Source organism: Pseudopodoces humilis, chromosome 5 (genome assembly GCF_049639895.1).
Source record: "Pseudopodoces humilis isolate 2021_Gansu_Grassland_sample_001 chromosome 5, ASM4963989v1, whole genome shotgun sequence".
NCBI lineage: Eukaryota > Metazoa > Chordata > Aves > Passeriformes > Paridae > Pseudopodoces > Pseudopodoces humilis.
The window spans coordinates 45345738-45368280 of NC_142204.1; the positions used below are offsets into that span (position 1 = coordinate 45345738).

General features: G+C 36.8%; 1 protein-coding gene across 1 annotated transcript in view; it reads right to left on the minus strand.

The window, feature by feature from the left end:
• CNTN1 (contactin 1) overlaps positions 1–22543 on the minus strand; it is a 206715-nt gene that overhangs the window by 26363 nt on the left and 157809 nt on the right. The window contains exons 15-19 of the mRNA XM_088055395.1: positions 13429–13549; positions 10875–11033; positions 7489–7638; positions 3948–4018; positions 430–664 (exon numbers count right to left, since the gene is read on the minus strand). Coding sequence (XP_087911521.1) covers positions 430–664; positions 3948–4018; positions 7489–7638; positions 10875–11033; positions 13429–13549 — 736 coding nt within the window. The remainder of the gene's footprint in view (positions 1–429; positions 665–3947; positions 4019–7488; positions 7639–10874; positions 11034–13428; positions 13550–22543) is intronic.

Consider the following 22543-nt stretch of genomic DNA (forward strand, 5'->3'; position numbering starts at 1 on the left):
CTGATTGACTAAAATTCTAGGCTTTAGTGTGTTCTGCTAAGAAGAAAAAAAAAGTAAGCATACTTCAAATACACGTACTAAGATCACAGAGACACTACTGAATAAAGATCTAAATGTTTTGGGCAACCACTGTGGAGATAAGAATTTATTTTTCTATATTCTTAAATCTTTTAACAAGCTGTGTGAAGAATCTTGCATACCTCTGTTTAATGCTTATTGCCAGCAAGTGCAGCCAAGTGCTCTGCATCACACAGAAAGCAGAAAGTGGAAGTTGCCATTTCAGAACGAGTGTTTTGTGCGAACAATGCACAACTTCCCTGCTGAAGATGTATCCTGCTACATAAATCAGTGTCAAGGACCAGGTTCTACTGATGTTGGTGGTGCTGATCTGGACCCACAGTGTAAAACTCATTCGGAACATTTACTCACCGTCTTGTGCTGAATAAATGACAGCAGTGAGACTGAATGGCCCATCCCCTTTGTTGTTAAATGCTTTCACTTTTACTTGATACTGAGTTGAAGGTGGCATTGATTCATCCTTGTGGACATATCGGCCAATTTCAGGATTAGTAACTGTAACTCTTCTCCATTCTTTCTCACCAAATGGCTTGAAGGCCACTATATAACCAAAGTTATTGCCATAGTGGTATTCTCTTGACAAAGGCTGTAGAGACAAAAAAATAAAACATTAATTATTGCTAAACAGCTAGTGTAGAATGAAATATAAATTATGCAGAAAGCATTGATATGTACATTGTAAAAACAATGAACTAAACCTCCATTTCACCCTGGTTTCCTTCAATGGCTTGCTTCCACCCCCTTTAAAAATAGACCCTCTTAGATCTGCAGTATTAGTGTATTTTCTAGGAAAACATTTTAAGATCTTTTTCCTCATCTGAACTCAGTGCAACACACATCATGTTACCTCCCACAGAAAGAAACCAAGAATAATTCTGTAATAAAACAGCTGTAGCTGTCAAAAAAAAAGACCTAGGGAATGAGGCACAGCAGATATTTAACACAGACATATTATGCCAGTATATGGGTCCATGTACATGTAGAGATAGATATTCTTGCAAAAAAAAATCACAGTGAAGAGAAAATCTATGTGGCTGGCCCAAATTATATTAATTTACTGAAAGTTTGTCACCTAGACAACTGGCACAGCTGATAAAGAAAGATGGACACATTCAAAGAATGACTCATCCTACCACTTTTCACTGATGATGGAGGGGATCCAGCTGCTGATTTAGACTACCTAGCTTCTAACTGGTAAATCTTTTCATGAAATGACTCCCACTTTCAGTACAGGAATCAAAGGTACTTATCCAAAATATTTCTTAAAACTATAGCTAACTTCCTACACCTAGGAATACTGGAAAATAGGAAATTAAGGGAGAAAATCTGCCATAATGGATTTTTCTTCTTTTACCAATTCTCTCTACATTCAGTGATCCTTTCTCAGTTCATGGAGCTTTTACCACAACTATTATACACTGCACCCAACCAGCCAAAATCACATCATTCATCTGTGCATCAGGAGGTTGACCAGAAGCATCCTTTGAAAATAAGCTTCCTGCATCACCTTATTCCCTAATGGAAACCTCAGAGAGATGAAGTAGCTTATCTTGAGGCAAAGGTCTTGAAGCAGTGACACAGTGAGTAATTATTCTCCTTAGGTGCTTGCCCACTACTGCAGCACTTCAGCCAACATGTGTGGAGATATTCTGAGCAAGGTTTTATGGAACTTCGGTGTAGCTGATCTTCTGAATCTATCACTGTAACTAGCTGCTTAAAATAAACCAGAATCCTATCTCATATGCCAAAGTAAGCAGACTGGATGAGGCCCTAGCCTCAGAATGATTTTCAGCCAGAGCAAACTTTAGAAAGCCAGGACCGGCACTTAGAAATATATTCTAAAAGGTCTTGTATGAAGTTTGAAAGCAGCTTTCCCTCCAATGGCTGCACATAATAAGTAGTTATAAGTACCTGAGTAGTTTGCAGAATCCACTGAAAAGTTTGAAAACGAGAATTGGAGAGGGAAAGACAAATGAGCAAAACTGAGAAAGAATGGGCATGCCACTCCTAGGTCTCCTTCTCAGTTCCTCTTTCAAAACAAGTCTTAGAAGAGCTATGATTGCATCTCTGGCTGTCTCATTCAACCTGGGCTTATGAATCATAGCAGAAGCTGAAAAGGGGTTGGCAGCAACTTGTGAACCTGCCATACATTTTGTTCTTCTCTTCTTAATTAAGGACTATTTAGAGTAGCATATGCAAATGCCAGCACATTTGGGGGAATCAATATATATTTTTATCTTAGCCTTACGGATAGATATATTGTTGTCTTTCAGACTCCATGAATCTACAGTCTCTATTTAAAAACCCTTGCTAGACACAGCATAGAAGATTCTTGGGAAATAAACTTGAAGCCATGCTTAATTTGTCTGGCTAAAGGAGCTACTTAGATGTGAAAAGCGTAATATTAGGTAAGAAAAACAATGAGAATATAAATCTGCCTGGGTGTACAGGAAATACTAAAGCGGTTTTGTACTTCTGATTTTGCATTAGTCACTATTCTCCTGATTATATTTTTTTGTTTAGTTTGGTCACAGCCAGGTTACAATACAGGTTACTCTATTGGAAATACCACGAGTGCCAGTCTTTACAAGCAATCCAAGAAGTTAAAGTTTTTAGAAGAAAAGCTTGTGAAGTAAAATAATCTAAGTCTTTCTTCTGCACCTGTCCATTGAATGTGTTATTTTGCTAAATAACAATTAAATAAGAGACCAGAATTAAGCCAATTAAGACATTTTATTAGGGGAACTAAAATACAACCTTTCCAATATATTGTAACAGAACTGTGGACCTTCTTTTTCAGAATCTTATAAATCTTTTCTTCACTGCTAAAATAATTAGGAAGACTGAATAAATATTTTGTACTCAGTTAAAAAACAAAAAAACCCCAAAACTCCAAAACAAAACCCAGCCAGGAAAGCCCAAATCTGATAGCTCAAAGATATGGCTGGCTATTTCTGTCATACTTGAGAACTTTCACAGGCATATGACCAATCCTAAGTACAAAAAGAAGGAAATACGCATATGGAATAAAATCTGCATATTCATAAGGAGAAACCCTATACAACAATACATGCTATTGGAATGATGACATCTTTACATTACTTCCCACAAGAAAAAGCACTCTTCCTAGACATAATTCAGCTGCTATATATGAAACAACTATTCCCCAAAAGACACAAATGGCATAATGTGCCTTATGTATCTCACAGCCTTGTGACAGTGAACAGAGAAGTCAACAGAAAACAAACTTGGTAATTTTCTCAATCATAACATAACCATCTTTCTTTGCCAGATGTAATGCTGCTGTAACTCTGTTTTTCCTGGATACTGATAGGCTCTGACATGAATACAACAATTATTTTTTTAAGTTTCTTCTCCCTAGCTTCCCCAAATACCCTGCAGTAGATTTCAATCCTCTTTCCCATGCTGCTTCTGCCTATGAAATGTTGTTTATAAATCCTTATCCTCTCTTGAGCTACCGTTTGCTTTCCTCTTACCTTGGTGTCTCTTTTCCCTCCTTACTTTACCTATATCCACAGAATAGGTAAGTTTTCAAAACCATTGCTTCAATAGCAAAATGAAGACTTCTTTTATTGATGCATTATCACAGTCAGTATGTGTTTCATTCTCTTTGTCTTAGAATGTTTCAGATGATATTTTAGAGATTTCCAACACATAAACCCCTATGGTACTCTCTTCCTCATTCCTTTTCATGTATTTTTTTTATGAGAAAAGTCTGGAAATCTATATTTTTATACAAATCTTGATCTCACAAGATCCAGAGACAAACCATCCACAGGTTTCAGGAGGAGCAAGATCAGATATGAGTTAGAATGGGTTTCATGCCATCTTGCATACGCAATACTTACCATCCATGTTATTGTCAGTTCTCGATTGCTTCCACCCCCTCCTCCAACATCAGAAGGAGCCACATTAGGAGCTAGTGAAACAGAAGAGACACAAAAAAATTACTACAAAGTATGCAGCAGACGGCTGCAAGGCCAATGAGCACATGTGGCACACACAAAGTAATGATGGTGTGCAATCTGCCAAGACTAATGTATAGCTACTGCTTCAGGAAATATGCCAGCTGTAACCATAGCTAGCAATCATTCTTCCTTCTCCCTGTATTATCTACAAATTTTTAATTGAATATTCAAGAATGGAAAATTTCTTGTAAGTCTTAAGAGAAGCACACTGTGTATTGTTCTTGTGCTTTCTCAGATGTTGGTATGCTGAGGGCTCAAGCACCATGGACTTGTATCGTGCAATTATCTTAACACACCGTGATCAGTTCCACCTACCTCAGTGGATTTACTTGCTATGGGAAGGTTAAACCCATGGGTCTGTCTTTGAAGCACTGGCAGCCTAATTGATTTCTAGATTAGTGGCACATCTTCTTGACAGTCATGTTCAGGATGGGTAGATGTACCTAACCAAAACTGGCGTAGCACTTTACAATTTACTAATTGCATTTTACACTGACATTTTGAGTAATGAAACACGATGTGTTGATCTATCATTGGTGCACAGCTGGGTGGCAAAGCAGGATACTTTCAAGGACTCCATTATAAATCATTCCTATACTGTCATTTCTCTCAGACTCTTCAGTGAGTGCAATGATTCTATTGCTATTGTGTTTGTATATTTATCTGCTGTCACTCAATATGGACATACAAAGTACTGAAACTTAAAACTGTCCACTGAAAACTTAGGATATGATAGCCTACCTACAGGGCATTAAACATTTCTCAGATGTGCATGTATGAGCTACATGCCCTACCTAAATTAATGTGTTTTTGCATAAAAAAATTCTGGACAGGATCAGGCATTTTCTTCACTAATCAGTGAAAGCTGTAAGTCATAGTGCTCGAGCACTATGTAAGTCAGATGTTTGCTGAGGCCTTCTCTGAGGGTCAGCTGAAGAGGAACACAAAGCAGAGCAGAACAAATGTTTTCAGACAGGATAAAAATATGTAAAAAAATTTGGAAATTGAAATCAGCATTCAATGCATGGTTTGCATTATTTATTTCTGGCCTTTCTGAAAACAAATTAGTGGAGATCAAGACTAAACATACATATAAGAATTTGAGAGAAAGATGGAATTTGTTACTTGACCTTGTAGTCACACAATTATAAACATATAGCTTTAGAGCTACGTTCGAAGCAGAGGGTTGCTAGAATGCTTAAACAGTCAAAGAAGAAAGACAGGCTGCCAAAGAACAGAAGAAAACTGACTGTTTAAAGTCTAACAAGTCATTATTTTCAAAAGAATCTTTCTCATTCTCTCAACCATTAAATCCAGGTTTCTCTCTCTGTTAAGACCAGGTAACTAACTTAGACAACTATACTTAGACAATTACTCTAATGCATCCAGAAGCTAAAATATATAAAACCAGACCTTTACTGAATTTCAAGAAAAAATTGTGAAATGCTGTTGATGAAGCAAGCTGTTTCATTAAAAATAAAAAACACTGCACACAGTCTTAGCATGTTAATAAGTTACTGAAATCAGTTATCTACCAGAAGAGAGACTTCAAAATCAAAAAAGATGCTGACAACTTTTAAGTGTAACAGGCATTATTTGTCACCCACATATTATAACAAAGACCAGCACTGTTTGTTGCTGTTTAACATGGAAAATGTTAACAATAACTACAATATGTGGACATGTCTTGTAATTTGCTATTTACCTTTTTCAGAATTGCATGAAAATGTTCATGCAGTTGGGTAGTTAGGTACTGCTTCTGTAGTACCTTTGACATTGACAGTACAACCCAAATCCTGCTGTTGCTTATAACAAATTCCAGCCCCTGGCAGAAAACACACTTGGGTGCAGAAGTTATTCTGTAAACTGTAAATTATTTAATCGCTATTTTGTCATGGCAAGAAGTGTTGATTGATGCCTAAGGAGACTACGTTACCATTTTGCATGGTTTGCCAAAAACTGTCTCACAGTCTGCCAGAGCATGGTGCTGTGCCTGGGGAATCAGACAACAGACTAAATAGACCACTTCTTGCAAAAGCTGTTTTTGCAAGAAGTGGTCTATTTAGTCTGTTGTCTGGTTCCTGCTACAAAACTGGAAAGTATGCCATTTTTAGGGAGGCTACAAAAAATGGCATGAATGTGGCACACTGCAAACTGCAGGACATTACTCCTATTCCACCTGTTAGCATTATTTCTCTCCTTATCTGTGTCTTTTCTAACGTTTTAAAGCATCTATTGTGCACCAGACATTCAAAGAAACATGTGTAGATTTCTCCTGTATATTCTTGGGCCTTCAAATACAGCTCTTGAGTCATAAAACATATTATGCTAGCAGTCAATTTTCTAGGCAGTGATTATCTTTTACTTCTGTATTAAAGCTCTGTGGCTCTTCCTTCCCTATCCAAAATATTTCACCAATTTATTTTCTTTCTCCCCATGCAACAACATTTTAATGGACCAAATTTGTTTTTAATGAATGTTTTGAAATTTACAATGCAAATACATTTTATTTTGAAAATACTATCTAATCAAAGTTATGACCTAGCAGGTGTAATTGCAAAAGTTGTTTTTCACACTTCGGGTTTTCATTTTTAGTTTCAGAACTCAGGCTATAGGAAACAATTGTAAAGAAATCTAGATTTCAAGTGGGTATAGATTGCTCTGTGGTATACAGGCTTTGTTGGATACAGTCTTTATGCATACATTACCCCCTAGAACATTGTTGTTATCTCCTCTGTACAGTCAAACCAGAATGTATTATTTGGAATAGTAACATCTAATTCCTCATTTGGGAGAATTCATTATAAAAAGGATGTGCCTGTGCCTAAAGAATATCTTTAATATGCTCTGAGCTATTAGCACTGAGCAACCAGACAGGTAAGAGTGCGTTATGTTGGATAACGTCACATATGTGACATGAAGTAAGAAGACACCAGACCAAACCTTCAGTCTCAGAAAATTGGCAATATCCAGTAGAACACACATTCTTTCATGTATTCTTTAGTTAGAATACAAACCAAATGGCAAATGGACATTTTCCTTGTAAAATACATGCATGTTTTTTCCTAAATCCTGAAGCATGGTCCCAAACATGTGCGTGCACTCATAAACACACACAGCCTGGCTGACTGACACAGTGGAGATCTCTGAAAGATGCAGTCTGATTCTGTTTCAGCAATGGAGACAAATTTGCCACATGACTATGTTTCCTTTATATCTGCTTTGATGCTATCACATCTTCATAGTTTGATACTTGCTTGCTACAATCTGTAGTAGTGGGTGGCTGAAAACATATTCCCTGCACACTGAATCCTATAAACTTTTTTAAAGTAAACCCTAAAATGACCAAATTGGTAAACAAAACTGTAAAAATTAAGGAACACATTTAAAAAAAAAAACCTGACATTTTCTGTTTACGTACGAGCGCCTTCAGTTCTAATCCTCTGTGATGGCATACTAGGTTCTCCTGTCCCCAGAGTGTTTGTTGCAATTATCCGGAATTCATATTCCATCCATGGAATTAAATCAATCACTGTAGCAGATTCCATATTTCCTTCAATATCTGATGGGTCTAAAAAAAAGAATAAATGCTTTAGAAAACAGCATTTTCACACTTAGGTCAGCAACAGTGCAGTTGATTGTGACAAAACTTGCACTATTCTACAACCACACACAGACAACTAAAGGAAACTTGACATTGCACATTAGGAATATAACATTTTACAAGGAGTACCCACAGCAGTGACTGGGAATTTGGAAACTATGACAACTATCTTGGATAAACCCTTATTGACTTCCAAGTTTTAACTGGGTGTGAACTAGTACATGTAGTTATGAGATTTCCTTACTAATTACATACTGTAGCTGTAGAATTTCATTTTACCTACAGACAAATGCAATAAGAAATCTGTAATGCAGAAACAGTAAAATAAAAATTCATTACATGATCAGGCAAGGGCTAAACATGTAGGGTTCAATCAATTGATGAAGAGCGGTTTATAAAATGTGGTCCTAATTTGGTGTACCTAATTAGTGAGCATGTTATAACCTGCTATCTGATTCTGATCAACAAAGGTAAAAGTTCTTGTAATTCCTATGAAAAGACCTGTTATTGTCATAAAGATGAGCTTCTTTATCATATATAAAATGAGTAACTCATGACTGTCTGCAATTCACAGACAATAGGGCTTGTTTCTATAGCTGTCTGCAGCTACGGAAAGACAGAAGATTTTCATTTATATACAAACAAGAGTTGTTTGTCAAATTAGAGTCTTGTATTCAGAGGAGGATGAGAACTGAGATATTCTCCACTGGAAAGGCTACCACAGACAGCTGATTTGGAATTAAAATATAAATGAAATGCCGGCAGAAAAAAACCAAAAAACAACCAGGCAACAGCAGTGTAAGCACTAGATGGTGACACCACTTCCCTCTTCCTAATGATCATTAAATTTCATTCCAAAGTGAGATTCTGAAGGAGAAATGAACTCACTTTCCATTTTTCTTTCTACCTGCCTACTACCCTCCCTCATTCTTACTTAGATTATTTTTCTATCTAGTCAGTAAAGCTATTGCAAACCTCCCCTGTCACCCAAGTTATGATATAAATTTAACACACTTTCAATGTCCTTCCTGGGCTACATCTGATCTCTTAATTTAATTTTACTGTCCCACAGATTCCCAGAACAATTATGAACACTTGACACAATGAGAATCTGAACCCCTTAACTGGAAAGAGCAACATAAATGTAAACAACTTATTACATAATCCATTCATACATATTTCCATACTGTGAAGTAGTCTACACTTCTTTCACAAAACGCACTCAGTATTATGAAACCTGAGATGAATGATTTGGTTGGCGGATAATGCTAGTAGAAATAATAACAATATTTCCGAAATGCAATGCCAAAGTATATTTTCTTGTTTCACACATTAAAAATTAACAACATTAATTGATAGCCTAAACATTTGGTGACAGATCAATTTGGACTGCTCATCATGCTTCATTAATCTGAAAGTTAACACTGAATCAAAATGGGAGCAGCTCAGCAATTAAGTAAAATCTTGCAGTAATGCTAGTGATAGTTAGTATGGTAATTTTACCTACTTTTAGGGAATCAATTATTTATCAAAATTCCTAACTGTGGTTCAGATGCAAATGTAATGATTTTGAAAACACCAGAATAGTTACTTTCAATTTTTCAGAAATTAGTAATGTGTATCTTTTGTGTTCGTTTGTGATCTTTTAAAAGGAATTCAACAATCTAGTTTCCTCACTGTCCCACCCAAGATGTAAATCCCACTCAGCATTCTTTAGGGTAAAATTCAAATATTATCTCAGTAATTCTAAGAATCAGAGAACTTCAGAGATGCAGAGATGTTCATCCCATCATGCTTATAACGTTGCAACTAGGGAATCTTCCTGAGAAATGAGAAGAGTGGTTTGAAGTCTCTGCTCTGAATCAGACAGAATGAAGATCTGAAAACAACACTTATGTTAATTCTTACACCTCCAGTTCCAGTTCCAGTTCCACACAGCAAAAAACAAAACAATATTAGCTGCCACCTGAAATTCTTCACATTTCCTTTTCTTTAACTGAAATCTACAGAATGAGTAAGAAATAAAATTAACTTATCCTGAGAAAAGCAGAGGCTAGTCTAAAAGGATCCTCCTTCCTGGATGTATTGTTACTGAACCAAATAATCAGTTAATCGAACAGCTCTAAATAATACATTATTTATTTTCTTAAAGTTCAAAGAAATCTATTGTACAGAAAACATTAAACAAGATATAAGCGATAGGAAGGGGCTGGGGAACCTTCTGGGTTTATTTTCCAAGCTACTTTGACATAAAAAATATCAGTGCTGGCTGATGGAGGCAATCATATCCAAGAGATCTACATATACTACATAATCTGAAAGAAAAATAGGATATAATACAGAAGGCCTACTATATCTGACTTTTTACTCTAAAAAAATTTCAGTTCAATATGTCAATCTACTTCTTACACATCTGTAGTTTCAAGTGAAAAATTAAATGGAAGACAATCACTGAAACTATTAATATTTTTAGTATTTAGAAATGCTGAGTATGTGATATCTTAATTCCACAGGAAAGCACTTAAGATGTAATTCTTAAGGGTGGGATAATGAAACATATTGATTGGAAAATTCTGTATAGCTTGTGACAATGCTATCCTTCATAAAGTATTCAGAGATACTAGTAGCCTAAATTTTTTTTTTAAGTTTATGTTTTTATGCAAAATGCTGAAAAAAAAATTAGCATAATTCCTGTGCTCAGGTAGGTTGATCTTTAACTACAATGTTGTGGCACAATGATGACATCCAGTGGTTAGAAGGATAATCTTAGCTATGTTTTCCCTAGGGGTGCCAGTTTTAATGTAATTGGAACTTAGTCTGCTCCCAGGAAAAAGCAGACAATTTTAACCAGCTTTCTCTATAACAAATACAGAAATGAAATCATCCACTTTTCATCCAAATTAACCTGTAAATAAATTTTTGTGATTACACTAGTTGATGTTGAATGTTTCAGGCACAACGGAAGAGGCAAAAAAACCAGGTAGCAACTCTGGCCAGTTCTTTTCTGTTATTTCTTGACATTTAGTTCAGGTCCTTCTAATGCTGGGAATGAAACAGTTGACAAGACACTGACAGGACAGTAAACCTGCAGCAGACATTAATAACATCCCTGGTTTTCTTCTGTGATTACTTTCTGATTAGTCACTTTCTAACAATCATATTTTAAAACTTACTGTCCTTATTATTTCTGGCATTACTCTTACCTGTTTTGGCATCTTTCCACTCTTCAGAAAGAAAGGTTTTTGACTGGATCGTGTATTTAGAAATAGGACTATGATTGTCTGTTCCACGACTCCAGGTAAGTGCTACAGCAGTGTCTCTAATTTCTTCTACTCTTATACCTCCAGGGGGGCCTGGAGGACCTGAGGGAAAAAACAAAAGGAAAAAAAAAAAAAAAAAGAAAAAAAAGTACTATTAAAAAATTAAATACGCTGTAAATACACATGATGTACTTTAGTACATCAACTTTTAATGCTTTATGGAATGATTCAGAGGACAGTTGCTCTTGCAATTTATAACTACCAAATAAAACTTCCATGATTCTTGCCTGATCAATATTGAGATAATCTTAAGTGAAAAGATGATACTTTGAAAATGTTGCTGCTGTTCTTACCAAACCAAACTGAACTCAGAAAAAAAAAAAACCCAAAATTTTCCTTCTCAAATTCCACCTAATGATGGCCTTTAACCCACCTGTAACCTACACTTCTGCTTGTGCCATACAGGCCCTAGCTGCAAGTTATGCTGAAAACCCTGTAACTTATTTTGGAGAAAAATCGTACCTTAAAAGAGATTTCTATAGATCTCTTCCCATTTTTATTTGCCTTCATATTACCCCAATGTGGTGAACCCCACATCAGGTTCAAAGTTCCTATAAAATTCTGGTTTTGTTCTTGTGCTTCTGTTTTATATGATACCCAGTTATTTGATACATATTAACTGTTGTGTAAAAAAAGATACAATGCATTAAGACTACTGACATGTACTTTCTTCAAAATTCACAGATAATAATATGCCAACATGATTCAGATAATTATCCAACAACCTGATTGAACAAATCCCAGAGAATATTAAAAAAACCCCAACAATACCATAATGTATTTCTCTGCACTATTTACAGAGAAACCACAGAGAATCAAAACATAACAACAAAAAAAATGGAAGGAGATTTCTACATCAGATCTAAACATACAGTGTGCCAAATGTGTTTTCAGTTCTTGAGCTGTTTATTTTCTCCATACATCTGAGCAAAATAACTCAAATTAAATATATCCTTCACGCAAGCAATTTCATTCCTTGGACCTCCCTTTCAAGGTAAGGACAAAATACCTCACTGCATGTGGAAACAGCTTCTTACTCCTCACAAGGGATGCACAAAGCAGGAGTTGTTAAGTGCTGGTTTTAAGATGAGGGTTGTTGGTCAACTCTCCACCCTGGTAATATTCATATTTGTTATCCCAGCTCTAAGGACACCCATAGGAAAGGTCTGATGAGAGACCCATTCTCCTGCAAGACTGTTCACTTCTTTCTTACTAATGAAGTGATACCACAATCCCACATTTGTCATATTTCATAAGATATTTACTCTTGGCCTGGTTAGATGTTGAGTCTTTCACTCACAAAAAAGGCAGCCATAAGAAAAACTGTGTTCATTGCATTAAAATCTGAATTTTGAGAACAAAATGAATGCTAATTTCTTCTACAAAATAGTCTCTGAGCAATGACTCTAATTACTGGGTTGGAAGGGGAATCAGAAACTTGATAAAGCACCTTGTCTTTTAATTTTTAAAAGGAATTGCTTACGTAATACTAAGGCATATGAACAGATCCTACGCTTTTACTTTGCAGATCTATTCTGTAGTTTCATCACTTACCATATTTGCTTTGACATTTTATCTAAAACTGATGACATTTCATGGGCTGTTAGTACCCAGCAAAAATTAAATGCAGAAATATTTAACTACACGACAACCTGAGATGACAGAAGTTCAGAACCATGACACTAGTATACCTCAGCTCCTACACAGCTCTTTAGGCCAAAACCCAACAGCCAGGCAACACAACATACAAGTTATATCAGCTTTGAATTAGAGCATTAGTGATTCAGAATGTGCTATGCCCACAGGCATAAAAGAGAGCAAAATTCCCAAAGGACATTAACTCATGCTATCAAAACTTCACATTGTAACAGATCTTGTAGGATTCATACTGTAGGAGCAAGAACAGAATTTTGAGACTGCAGTAACATTTAACAGACATGAATCAGATAAAAATTGAGTGGTAAACTTCACCTCAGATGTCTTGGTTTCTGTAATTTGAAAACTCAGAATTTTTTTAATGTAGGCCTAGTATTATACGCAGTAATTTAATCCATACACCTTTATGAAAAATGAGAAGTGACTTAGAAATGTATCCATCCAGGAGATACATTGAAATGATCCTTGAAATCTATTTTTAATAATGAACACCGAATTAAACTATGTAAAAATTGCTTTCACGTAAGGAAAATACCCCTAATCAAAAAATCCTTACTTCTTTTCAGAAAAACACATGCTCAGTTAGACCTCTAAATGTCTGCAACTGAATCAGTACCCTGAATAAACTTTCATGACTTTGCATGTTTATGCACCTCTCATTTTAATTTCTTCCATCTGTTGGTGAGAAATCACATATCTGAAACAATCAGAAACACTCTTGTCTTGGTGTCTTGTCTAGGTGAAAACCAGCCACATTTCTGTATCCCCTGGAGAAGCTTACCTCTTACCACAAGGTCAGCTGAAGCTGAGGAGTTGTCCACAATAGTCTGAGCAGTGCACATGTACCTCCCTGCATGCCGCAGCTGAACGTTTTTAATCAGCAGCTCACCATTGGATTTAATCTGTCACAAAAACAACACTTAGTGAAACTGGCAAACATCCCTGTGCAGCTACATGATACCTGTCTACACATCCCTCCCAACTGATTTACAGTGGTTGCTATTTCTAAACAGTAAGTGCTTACTTTGAGAATGGATCACCCACAAACACACATCTGATTTATAGGACAGCTGTTGAAAGTGTCCCCTCTTTCCTGAGGAGCTGCAGCTCTTTACTGGACATGAAAAAACAGACACCTTAGTAAATGATTATTGACAAGTCAACATTTCCCTCTTACTTTTTGAAGCTCATATCTAAACACTAAATTGAGTCAAGAAATTGTTCACAAACCAGTCAGATGATTTTTCTGCACCATCACTTGCTTTTTTTAAACTCATTGGCAGGATAGCATGTAATGAAGAATTACTAACAGAGCAGGATGCTGTTTGGCTCTTCATTTTTAATCCTAAAGCAGTACCTGAGTTTTTATCTCAGAGAGGCTACAAGTACAGCCCAAACACAGGTGCACCAAGACCTGCCCTGTACTCCTCTGCCCTCCCTCGCTGCTGAGGCCCCTGTCAGGCTGGACATGCTCTTCCCCTGGCTCAGCTCTCATTGCACCTTGGCAAACAGCAGGACCCCAGGGAAGCAATTTACTGTTCAACAAGGCTCATACACTCATCATCCCAGACCCTAATCCTTCCCTTAAGACTCTTCACCAGTGCCAGATGACTGGGACATATGCAGCCATGTTTTCAGATGGCTATGTGGGCCACTGGCTACCTTTGGCCATACAGAGAGGCAAACAGAATATAGTATTTTTATCCTATAACACTTCTGAGTAACCAGATGTACACCTGTAAAACAACAACTAGAACAGAGACCATTATAGGCACTACAGCTATTTGTTAATTAAAAATACATTTTATGTGAAGACTAACTTAAGTGTTAAAAATGAAATATTTTGTTTATCCATCCTGCATTTTATTCCAGAAAAAGATTACTAGGCTAGATCAATGGGTTATACATTTGCTAGTCTTAAAGGGATTTCACAAAAACCCAAACGTTCTCTCCAAAATACACCTGAACTTTCATGGGAGTAAAAGTGCTACAAAAAATTAACACATGGATTTATACTACACTATATCAATAGGGGCAACATGCAGATTTCCTAATTCACTGAAAATTGTTTAAAAATATAGCTGAAACCATCCCCCCCAAAATCAAACATTGAGATAACTTACTGCAATCCATAGACCTTTACATGCAGGAATAAAAGCAATTCAGATGTAAAATGGTATGTACAAAAAGAAACTGTAAAAGTATTTAGGTGAAAGAAGTAAGCCAAAAAAAAAAAAAGAAGTATTTAGATGAAGTGCTGCCATCATTGAAGACTCTGGGTAACAAAAAAGACCTTTGAGGCAATCTCAAATATTGAAGGCTGTATCTCTGCATTTAGACATTCAAAAGAAATTAAATAAAGGTAATACCATCCAGTTTATGTTTCCTGATTGAAAAGGATGAGGGAAGAAAATAAGATTAAATCTTCTCCAAATTCTCTGAAACTAGAATGATATCTTATAGTCCATATTAAAATAATTAAAATTAAAATACCCAGATAACACCATCCTTCTCCTTTCCAGTTTCCAGTGAAGATTTTGGTTGCCAGCTTCAATTTCTGCTGGCAAAAAAATTCAGCACAAACTGAGATCTGTTAACATCTATTTTGTTAGGTCCAACATAAGAGCTCGTGGAAATTACTGTGGTGTATAAAGAATTGGGTGAAAGAAGAATCAAGCACACACGAAAGAAAGTGCTTGATTCTGGCTTGCAATACTTCAGCTGATTGCCTTACAGGGTCAGCAAGAAAGGCAGGTTACGCTGTGCCTTCTCTCTTTTTGAGTAACACAAGTGCTGCTAGCAAGGATCAAACTGATCTGATGGATCGGTGAACGATCCAGTATTCCTGATATATTCCAGATCATTTCTCTCTCAGTTATTATTAAACTATTTCCATGTGTATATATATTTTCACACTTTTCACTCAAGGCTAATTATCCTTGAGAGTCTGTGATAGTGTCATTTCTGTGCTCGTGCCTCCCCAGTTTATTCATGAGAACTCCAAGGAGACTGCTGTAGCAGACAGCATCCTTTAAAAGTCTGCTGGAATTACTGCATAAGTGAACACTGTCTGGCTCAACACCTGACTAATCACATGTGAGCCTCACAGTGGGCTAAGCAATTCTGTCAACAGCTTCCAGGGAGAAAAATCAAGAGTGTCAGTAGCTCTATAGGAACAAATAAAGCAGCTACCTGGTCCTCTGTCCTTCAAAAAATTACAACAAAGAAGCTGCAAAATATCAAACTCCTTGAGTTTTTAGTTAGTTTTCAATTTAGTTGTTGTTTTTTTGGTATGTGTTGTTTTTTGGTTTTTTTTAAATTCTGCTCTTATTGGTTTTGGTTTTAATAAAAAAAAACTAATAGTTCCCTATTTGACTGCTGTGCATTAGTTCATTAACACTAAATGTCATCCTACAAAGAACCACAGTGCCTGTGATTCTTGGATCATTGCATTTGTATTTTCATCTGCAAATAAACTTAAGCAAATGCTGGGCAAAGCAACAAGTTTTAGAAAAAAACTAGAAATTTCATAATCATTATCATATTATGATAATCATAATCAATAACAAATTATTACAAATTCTTTCTAGGACTAGTACTCATTAATTTCTATGTTAGTACTTTAATTAAAATGCTTTATTGTATCTATTAATGATGTGTCCAGGTCCCTGCTCTAACAATAATTTCCCTTATGGGGACTTGGTCTTATAACCTAAATCCTTAAAAGAAGATGAAAAAATGTAACATAATTTTAAAAAATCATCAACCCATATATATGGTGTTGTATCTTGTTGCTTCAGAAGCTTTCCTGGAGCAAGGTTTTATGTAGCTGGTAATGAAGCTTTCCATACCTCAGAAGAAGCCTAAGTTCTTGGTGGTAAAATAAGAGCTTACCAAGCAAATAAAGAGCACAGGCATCAGCAAATTCTGTCCACAAATTAGATATGAATGTACTGTATGTTTTCATCCAAAAACCTCAGCTTGGCTGAATTGAAAAATGCCTTCCTTAACTCAGAGAAGTCTGAATCACAGCCTGGAAGTAGTGATAGCAATACTCAGGGATGTTCCAAGGGTACCTGTGGTTCACCACTCAATATTTACCAAGTTTCAAGCAAATACTTTCACCGTATAAGCCCTATATTTATGATTTAATAGTGATGTCAAAAATAGCATTCTATGACCTATTTCTGATAGTCACTGGTATTTTGACCATCACCTTTGCCAGTGCACTACATTGCCAAAAGCCATCATAATGTGCCCCTGTACAATTAAGTGTCATTTACAGGAAACTAGTGTTTTGATTGAAAACAGTGTCAATCCACTTTTGTTGGGCCCTCAGAGACAATCATGGAACCTCTGTTAATATAAGACTTAAAAGCCCCTTATAATAAGAAAGCTAACTTGGCAGAAACAGAGGAACCTGGTAAGCAGAGACAGAGTGGGTTTTTTAATTCAGTTTCTAAAATTAGACATCTGAGCTTCAGCATTGTTTAATACATAGCAGATGTAAAATGGTAAGAGGATCAATAAGAAGTAATCTAGAAGAGATGGGATTCTTGGTGATGAGATCAATTTGTCCAAAGCTAGAAATAATTTAGTAAATTGGTTTGATCCTGCCAGTGCAGAATTAGCTGTGTGGTTGCTAACACCAGAAAAGATAATCCAACAGCTGTTGAGGTATGTTAATGTAAATGTGATTATGTTAATGTAAATGTAACATCAGAGACATGGGGACAACACCATCAGTGCAACACTACTTTCTTAATCCTATTCACCTTAGACCTTGTTTTCTTTTATAAGCCATAGTTACAGATAAATAAAAAATTCAGCAGGATAACAATGACAGTCATTCTCACTAAAGAATCTTTTCCTTCAGTGAGCTATATTTATATGTAAAGGATATACAGTGTTAATTCTACCCTTGAGATGTGGACTGGGAAGTATTTCCAACAAATATATTACTGTTCTCCATTCAGCATACCACTGAGAATTCCTGAGGACACTGTGCTTTATACCAGCATCCCTGTGGTAATGGGCCTTGTTATTTCACTTATAAGAGCAGAAAAAGCCTAGCAACTTGCTCACTTATGCTCATGGCTCACAGCTTTATGGCCAGTGACAAAAATTCACAATACACTACAAAACCATTACTCAGGTTCACACCTGGCTTTCTCAGCTCCTGCTATCTAACTACAGATGGTAGATGAATTTTGGTAGCCTAGTAAGTCTTGCAAGCACATAAATGTTACAGTCAACTGCTTTTGCAGAGTATTTTTTAATTCTAGAACAGAAGTTGGCAGATCTTCATCTTCTAAAGGAATTACAATATTTTGTGCTGTAAGTAGAATAAGTTTCCTCAAAGGGTTCTGCCAGAGAAAACTGCTTGTTGGCTTTGCCCTCAGCATTATATCTTCTGCTTTCCTTCCCACCCTTGCTCTTAACCACTGACTCCATCCATCTCATTCCATGTTCACTAGGCTATTATTAGGCCATTGCCTCTAAATATTACTCCAAACCTACCCAAAATAGGGTAGCTTTGGAGTAATATTTAGAGTGACTTTCAGCTCACTCATGTCTAAAGCACCTCCCTCATACATCAAGGCATTGGAAGCAGTGTATTGAGACAGTACCTTGAGAGAGTCCTGGAACTCTCTTTCATAAAAAAAACCCAGTAGGCAGTTGATTTTGTTAGTTGGGCTTCATTGACAATCACCTGCTACCTTAATGCATTCAAAAACTGAACTAAATGAGCTCACTACAACTGCGGCTTTGTTCTAGGCCATAAATAACCTCTTCTTCCCAATCAGTGTGTAACTGAGCTTTCCTATTTTGAATAACCTGATTTCAACAAGGTGACCTGTTTAGTGGGTGAAGGAAAGGCTGTGTATGTTGTCTGCTGGCCTTTAGGACTTTGACATCATTTGTCACAACATTATCCTGAAGAAACTGGTTTCCTGTAGCTTGGATGTGTGGACTGTTTGCTGGGAAAAAATTGTCTGGATGGCCAGGCCCAGAGAGGGCTGGTGAATGGAGCTGGACCAGCTGGAGCTGGGCATCACTGGGGCTCTCCAGGGCTCAGTACCAGGACCAGTCCTGTTTAATATCTTTATTGACAATCTGAATGAGGGGATCAAGTGCATGCTCAGTGAGTTTGCAGATGACACCAAGTTGGGCAGGAGTGTTGCTCTGCTGGAGAGCAGGAAGGCTCTGCAGAGGGATCTGGACAGTCTGGATCAATGACCCAAGGCAAATTTTATGAGGTCAAGGCCAGTGCAAATTTTATGAGGTCAAAGGCTCCCACCCTTGAGTCACAACAACCCCAGGCAGCGCTACAGACTGAGGGAAGAGTGGCTGGAAAGTGGCACAGTGGAAAAGGACCTGGGGGTGCTGGTGACAGCAGCTGAACATGAGCCAGCGTGTGCCCAGGTGGCCGAGAAGGTCACTGGCACCTGGTCTGTATCAGGAGCAGTGTGGCCAGCAGGACCAGGGCAGGGATTGTCCCTCTGCACTCAGCACTGGTGAATAGGCACTTCAATACTGTGCCCAGTTTTGGGTCACTCAAAGCAAGAAAGACATTGATGTGCTGGAGCAAGTCCAGAGAAGGGCAACAAAGGATGGTGACTGGGCTGGAGCACAAGCGTGATGGGGAGCAGCTGAGGGAACTGGAGGTGTTCAGCCTGGAGAAGAGGCTGAGGTGGGACCTTATCACTCTTTACAACTACCTGAATACTGATGTGGGGGTATCTTCTCCCAAATAACAAAAAACAAATAACAAGGGAAAAAATTATCCATGGAAAGGGTTGTCAGGCATTGGAACAGGCTACCCTGGGAAGTGGTTGAATTATCAACCCTGGAGGTATTTAGATGTGTAGATGTGGCACTTAGAGACATGGTTTAGAGGTGGACTTCACAGTGCTGTTAACAGTTAGACTCAATGTTCTTAAAGGTCACATTATTCTGTGATTCTATCTAAATAAATTACTCCAATTGTTCAGTTCTCTTGAACCAACTTTCTATTAATTTCCTAGTCTACAGCTGGAGCTAGACTAAACACTCCACAAGGAGGATTACCAAGGAAAGTAATGAAGAAAAATGGAAATTAAAATCCTTGTATATTTTCTGCTGCAGGTAACAGTTGAATCATAGAATAGTTTGGGTTGGAATACAGATATAAAAAATAAAACTAAATGTCTCCATGGAAATCTTTTGAAGCAGGAGCATGCAGTAGAATAACTTTGTCAATCCATGTCCAGCCAATGAACTGCAATTTAAAATAATGTACATAAAGCAGGCAGCTATAAATCTCTAGTCCTCTAATCTGATTTTTATAGTTCAACTTGTTCTTTGTTGTCTACAAAACAATCAGTTTTGGAGAAGAAACAAACAAAGTGCTCTGACAAACACTGTCTCCAATCTAGAATTCATCTCACCTCTTTCAGAAATCTGCAGTGTTCATTTTGGTATCTGGACTAACCACCTTTAACAATTAAACAAAGAAACAGGCTATTCCATGTGTGCTGCACTTAAATGAAAAGTACCTGTCTGGTCGTGTATGCCCAGAATATTATAAATGTCATCCTGGAAGACTGTAAAGCTTTCTGTACTTCAAAGAGAGATAAAGTAAGAGGAATAATATTTGCATAAGAAAAAAAGCAAGCTTTTCAGTATTCAGAGAAGTCTGCACTACTGCAGGTTAACCACAAGATAGCTGCAGGGATTCAGAGCTGGTTATGCACAGACACCTTGGATTCAGAAGCTACTTCAAAGCTGAATAGAGCTTGAGCTATGGGTCCTACAAATTCTACGATGAATGTATTTGTCTGCCTTTGTGCCATGTCCCTGGAGAGAACACTGCAAACTCAGAATTCACACTTCAGAGTCAGTGTGGATTCAGCAGGTCTTAATTCCTGCTCTGTAACCGTCATTACACTGAGGTCTGTCAGCATCAGCTTGAGAAATGCCCCTTTCTATGAGAAAAGGTAAGGAGGTTACAAGTCAGTTGTCTCTATGACAAAATTCGCACCTGGCTTTACTGTATCTTTCCATCACCACTCACTCTTTCTTTGAATATTTAAAGAAGAAAGTTATTTGTAGGCTTATCAACTTCCCAAACCCTTGCACAGCAATTCAATTTAACTTATTAAAGATAAAATGGTGATAAAAGTATCAGGGTTTCAGGTTCACTGATATCGCTAAAGACAACTAATAAATAATGTAGCAAACAGAAATACTGCTGGTATGGAAAGCATTTTAAAACGTATTTGTGTCATTATGTCACTAAGACAACCACAACCTAAATTTGAACTCTTCCTAAGTCTATGTACAAGTTTCTGACTTGAACCAGTTAAATTATGGAGTTCCTGTTCTTGACTATCCATACAAATGGACTAGTGGAACCCATAAGTATTAAAAAAATACTTTTTTTTTTTAATGAACTTAAAGGAATGTTCTTACTTGGATACTGTATGTATTTTTTAATATAAATATCTTAAAAGTAATCTTTTCAATCTTTAAAAATAAATGACAAAAAGCAGAACTATAAACAACAAACAAAAAACATTTGAGTTTTCCAGATCACTTGAAGAGCTGTATCTTTTTGGGACTTGAAAAGATGTGCTAATGTTTAGTTCCTCAATCAAATAATCAGAGGAGCAACCGTACAAAAAGTTAAAAGTAATCTATTTAATAGTAAGATTTTGAAGAATCCATTTGACTCTGTGGAAGCAAGCCAATTTTTTTTTCTTTTTTTCCCCTTTACATACTGCTGTCACAGGAAATGAAACAGAACTGACAAATGTCCTTTTGAGAAATTAATTTGAATACTAATGTAATGCAAATTAGCTTTGCCTTAAGCAATAATTGAGATACCAAAGCTTGCACTTAAAGAAAGGAGAATTATGCAGGTGTTTATCTGAATTTAATTAGCATTTCATTATGTCTATATGACAAAAATAATAGTATTATTTTGAGAACTGAAATACTGTGGCTCTATCAAGTTTCAGCAACTTAAGTTTCAGCAACTTGATCTGTATAGTCACATAAATGAATAGTGATATTATCAGAGGGATAGATGAGGATCCTTCATCAACAGGAAATCACAGCACAGAGCACATGCTTCACATACCTTTATTCACAGTATAATATTTATCTTCATATTCACAGTAGAATATTTTTTCCTTTTGTGTTTGTGAAATGCTGGTGAGCACATTTCAAGCTCGGCAGTTTGGGCTGCTCCTGACAAGTGTAAACCAGCTCACCCTTTTCATCCTAGAAAGCCTGAGCAAACCTGCCACCCAGTGACTTCAGCTCAGAACTGCCAGGGAAAGTGGCAGGAGAAAAGAGAAAATCCCTTTGCTCACCCAGGAAGAAAAAGGACCCTTAATGCAGCAATACAATAACAAATACAGAAAGTGCATATTCCTCTTAATTATATCCTACATAAACCATTGCATTGGATTTGCTGAATTTGTTAAAAATTCTGCATTTGTTATTACTTAAGTACTGAACCATCTAATACCTACAAATGCAGACTTCAAATGCAATCCTACTGTCCCCTCTGTCCCAAATAAAGACCAAGGTGCCTGTGGAAGAGCAACAAAGACTATTTGCACTTGCTTTGTATTTGAAAGCCCAGAATTAAGGCTTAGGAATGTAAAACAAGAAGATGCCTCGGCTAAAAGAATTTCTACCAGTATTGGCAGATCAAACAAGCAAAACAAACCAAGAAATATCTTTCAGAAAGGAGGATATTCTTCTGGGGTTAGTTATACACTGACAAGTAAATTAATTGATATTTAGATCTAAACTACTTAATTTTTAGGGTCTAAGTGAATTAACAGCTATTCAGCTTTTGAATCCTGTGAAGGATCCATACCTATAATCTATTGAAAAAGGAA